Below are 4,912 nucleotides of genomic sequence, written 5' to 3'. Positions count from 1 at the left end.
AATAAGACTTTATAACAGTTATTTTTATATATTTTGTCTCAAAAAAAAAAAAAAAAAAAATATATATATATATAAAAACAAAGATTAGCAAGAGGAATGACAGCAGGAATGATACATGAGGACCTACAAACAAATCCTCCTCTGTAACATGAATGAGAACGCTGGCAAAAATAGCTGCAAATTTACATTTTTCAGAACTCTGGAGTTTAACTAATCTAGGGAGTACTTATTCAAGGAAAATGGCTGAATCTCAGTACTGTAAGCTTTGTGGAGCTTTCACTTGCCCTCAGGCATCCTCAAACTATGTCATGGGCCACATCCGGCCCACCCCGTGCTTTTGCAGCTGCTGCCTGTCCTGCTTAGCAGCTGACTAGTCCCAGGGCCCACAATCTGGCCCTCCAACGGTCTGAGAGACAGTGAACTTGCCCCCTGTTTAAAAAGTTTGAGGATCTATGTGTCTAGCTCCTCTCACTAGCCCTGTGGCAGTCTTAAAAACCAAGAGCTTGGCACCCATAGCACAGTGGTTATGGTGCCAGCCACATACACCAAGGATGGCGGGCCAGCTAAACAACTGCAACAACAACAAAAAGTAGCCAGGCATTGTGGCAGGCGCCTGTGGTCCCTGCTACTTGGGAGGCTGAGGTAGGAGAATCGCTGGAGCCCAAAAGTTTGAGGTTGCTGTGAGCTGCACTGCCACAGCACTTTACTGAGGGCAACATAGTGAGACTCTGCCTCAAAAACAAACAAACAGACAAAAAAAATCCCCCAAACCAAAGAGCCCATAATCATAGTAAAAACCAGCAGTCTCTAGATGGGGGAAGAATGAGGTGGGACTTCCTACAAAGCCCAATTCTCACCTAACTGTCATTATTTGATTTGTCTGGCAGTTTCTCAAAAACCCATTCTTGAGGACCATTTACTATAAACAATCAGCAACAACTGTTAAATATCACAGCTACCCAAGGTGGCAATAACATTTAGTGTAAATAATAAGCTGACAAAAAGTTTAACATGGAAAGTTGGAGAATGAGATGTTCACAGGTGCCTTTGAAACCTCTCACATATTCCTATGTACCTAAAAGTCCATTTGCATTATAGAGCTATGCCTGTGCCTGAGAAGTCCCTGAGCTGTCAGCTCTGGCTACCCTTAAGGCTCTGGGAAAGCAGAAAGCAAAGTGGAGGTGTAAACTGCCTGGCTGAGTATTGAAGGCATGACTCAACATGTACAAAGGTCCCTTGTCCAATCCTTAGCTGACCATTAAGACAACCACACAGAGGCTTCAGTGCCTGTGTATTATAAAGAATACAGAATTTAAATAGTTCAAAAATGTCATCAGGGCAGTGCCTGTGGCTCAAAGGAGTAGGGCACTGGCCTCATATGCCAGCGGTGGTGGGTTCAAACCCAGCCCCAGCCAAAAAACTGGAAAAAAAAAAAAAGTCATTAAACAAACAAAAGTAAAAGCAATAACAACAAACCTTGGGGAGGTGGTGAGGGGGCCTGGGGTGGATCTGATTGTTAGGGTTGCCTAACTATTTGACTATTTGCCTAACTATACAATTTTTTTTTTTTTTTTGAGACAGAGCCTCAAGCTGTCCCCCTGGGTAGAGTGCTATGGCATCCCAGCTCACAGCAACCTCCAACTCCTGGGCTCAAGCGAGTCTCCTGCCTCAGCCTCCCAAGTAGTTGGGAGCACAGGTGCCTGCTGCAATGCCCGGCTATTTTTTGGTTGCAGCCATCATTGTTGTTTTGGCTGGCCCGTGTTGGATTTGAACCCGCCACCTTAGGTATATGTGGCTGGCGCCTTAGCCACTTGAGCCATAGGCGCCGAGCCTAACTATACGATTTGAAACATTCAGTTGTCAACAAAATTATGAGACATGGAAAGGAACAAAAAATAGGGCTCATACTCAGGAAAAAAAAAAGTCAGTTAATAGACTTTGTCCCTGAGAAAGTCCAGACATTAGATTTATCAAATAAGACTTTATAACAGTTATTTTTATATATTTCCAAGAAATAAAGAAAACTATATCTAAAGAACTAAAGAAAAGTATGAGACTGATGATTTGCCAAACAGAGAATATCAAAAGACAGAAATTATAAAAAAGAAGTAAAAATTCCAGAGTTGAAAACAGCTTCAGGCACCTGTGGTATCATTACATATAATAACATACACATTCTGGGAGTCCTAGAAGGATAGAGAGAAAGGTGAAGAAAGAGCATATAGTTGTAAAGGCCAGTACTTAAAAAAGTCTCAAATAAATAAACTTCACTTTAAAAAACCAAAGCAAGTAGAAAAAAAGGAAATAATGAAGCTGGGTACGGTGGCTTATGTCTGTTATCCTAGCACTTTGGAAAGCCAAGGTGGGTGGATTGCTTGAGCTCAGGAGTTCTAGATCAGCCTGAACAAGAATGAGACTCCTTAGCTGCTTGAGCTACAGGTGTCAGTCACATACAACAGAGTTGGTGGGTTCAAACCCAGCCTGGGCCTGCCAAACAACAATGACAACTACAACCAAAAAAATAGCCGGGTGCTGTGGCAGGTGCATGTAGTCCCAGCTACTTGGGAGGCCGAGGCAAGAGAATTGCTTAAGTCCAGGAGTTAGAGGTTGCTGCGAACTGTGATGCCATGGCACTCTTCCTAGGGTGACAGCTTGAGGCTTTGTCTCAAAAAAAAAAAAAAAAAGAGCTAGATTCCATATCTACTAAAAATAGAAAAATGAGCCAGGTGTTGGGGCGGGCACCTATAGTTTCCAGCCACTTGGAAGTCTGAGGAAAGAGAATTGCTCAAATCCAATAGTTGGAGGTTGCTGTGAGCTACTACGCCCTGGCATTCTACCCAGGACCACAGAGAGGGACTCTATCTCAATAACAATAACAAAAAAGAATGAAATAGAGATTATCAAAACAACAGAGAAAAGTCTATTGAAATCAAAGTAAGTTTGTTGAAAAGAGCAACCAAATTGACAAATCTTTAGCATGAACCAAGAAAAAAAGGGGGAAAACTCCAACAAATCTGCAATGAAAGGGGGAACCATTACTACCAAACTTACATAAAGAACTCCCTTTTTCTTGGTTACCCTGAGATGTAGTACCTTTAGTTTTCTTGAAATTGTCAAGTTTATCCTCTAGACCTTCCACAGCTGACAAAGAATGGCTTCTAGGCAACCCCTGCTTTAGTGTCCTCTTTGAAGGAGAAAGCATTTCCTGGTTGAAGAGATTTCTTCGAACTTTAGTCACTTCTGAAAGCAGTACAGAAAACGTAGGAAGGAAAGAAGGAAGGCAGGAAAGACAAGAGGGAGTGAGGGAAGGAAGAAAAGATAAAAAGAAGAAATTAAAAACAAAGCCAAATATCATTACCAACTATGACCTAAAGCCACAATTTATAAGTATATTCAGCTGCTTAAATGCACACAGTCAAAGTGAATTTGTCATTCTAGTGCAGTGGTTCTCAACCTGTGGGTCGCGACCTACAGGAACTGTATTAAAGGGAGGCAGCATTAGGAAGGTTGAGAACCACTGTTCTAGTGGATAAATGCGTACACTAGAAAACAAAGTATACCTTGTACTGAGTCTTTCACTGGGAGTGCAGGCTGCTGAAGAGCAGGGTGAGAGTTCTCCTGAAAGATGAATACATTCAAAAATAAAATTTAAATAGGCATTCATTAAAATAAAATAAAAATTTCATATGAGCTCTTTGACCTTTGCAGTTCACTTTAGAATGCATAAAAATAGTTGTGTTCCAAAGACACTCCCAGCTGCATTATAATAATGTAAAATGGAGCCATCATAAATGCCCCTAAAAAATAAAACAATTAATGTATATACCCATTCAATGCAGACAATAAAAGAACAAGGAAGGAAGACCTACCTATATAAGTTGAGCCATCCCTAATCCTAAATCTCCCAAGATCTGAAACTTTTTGAGCACTGATGTAATGCTCAAAGGAAATGATCACTAGAGTATTTCAGATTTCCAGATTTGGAATCCTAAACCAGCAAGTATATATAATGGAAATATTCCAAAATCCAAAAAACCCAGAAATCTAAAACACTCTGGCCCCAATCATTTTGAATAAAAGATACTCAACCTGTACCAGCACAGAAAAAGAGATCTGTGATGGGGGAAAAGTTAAAGAAGAAAAAAAGTGTGAAAAAAGCAGAATACAGTAAGTTAAAGCCTTTTTAATGTTTATGTACATGTGTATATATATAATAGATATGTATAAAGATTTGGTGTTTATTACTGGTACATGCAGAAAAAGGCCTGGAAATACACACAATAAATTGTCATTGGTGATTACTTCTGAAGAATGGATGAGAGAAGGTACGTTCTAATTTTTAACTTTAAATTTTTTAACTTTTCAGTGATGATTATGTAGATATCTTTTATACCTTAAAGATAATAGAAAAGCCATAGAAATTATTTATAGTGGCTCTCTCTGTAACATCTCTGTATAACGACTATTTAGTTGCTGTTATCAGCTGAGGATTCAAAAGTCTAAACACCAGCTACATCTAAACAGTGAAAGATTTCTAAAGATTTGTTTTTTCCATTATGCCATTGTAATATTTGAAGCATGAACTACTCCATGTGTGGAAACTTAAATGATCTGTGATACAACCAAGGTCTTACTGGTAAGACATGAAATGTGGGGTGGCGCTTGTGGCTCAGTGAGTAGGGCACTGGCCTCATATATCGAGGGTGGCAGGTTCAAATCTGACCCCAGCTAAACTGCAACAATAAAAATATAGCCGGGTGTTGTGGCAGGCGCCTGTAGTTCCAGCTGCTTGGGAGGCTGAGGCAAGAGAATCACCTAAGCCCAAGAGTTGGAGGTTGCTGTAAGCTGTGAGCCACAGCACTCTACCAAGGGCAACAAACTGAGACTCTGTATCTTTAAAAAAAAAAAAAAA

The 4,912-nt window shown here is 40.2% G+C and overlaps 1 protein-coding gene across 1 annotated transcript in view; it reads right to left on the bottom strand.

Moving 5' to 3' along the window:
- The window catches only part of TICRR (TOPBP1 interacting checkpoint and replication regulator), a 49,115-nt gene that overhangs the window by 9,587 nt on the left and 34,616 nt on the right, over positions 1-4,912 (bottom strand). Inside the window, exons 14-15 of the mRNA XM_003788821.2 lie at positions 3,561-3,618; positions 3,094-3,240 (exon numbers count right to left, since the gene is read on the bottom strand). Coding sequence (XP_003788869.1) covers positions 3,094-3,240; positions 3,561-3,618 — 205 coding nt within the window. The remainder of the gene's footprint in view (positions 1-3,093; positions 3,241-3,560; positions 3,619-4,912) is intronic.

The sequence above is a fragment of the Otolemur garnettii genome, unplaced genomic scaffold (assembly GCF_000181295.1).
Source record: "Otolemur garnettii isolate 467f Iridium unplaced genomic scaffold, OtoGar3 scaffold00029, whole genome shotgun sequence".
In the NCBI taxonomy this organism is placed as follows: Eukaryota; Metazoa; Chordata; class Mammalia; order Primates; family Galagidae; genus Otolemur; species Otolemur garnettii.
This window is presented reverse-complemented; position numbering and strand designations above follow the sequence as displayed.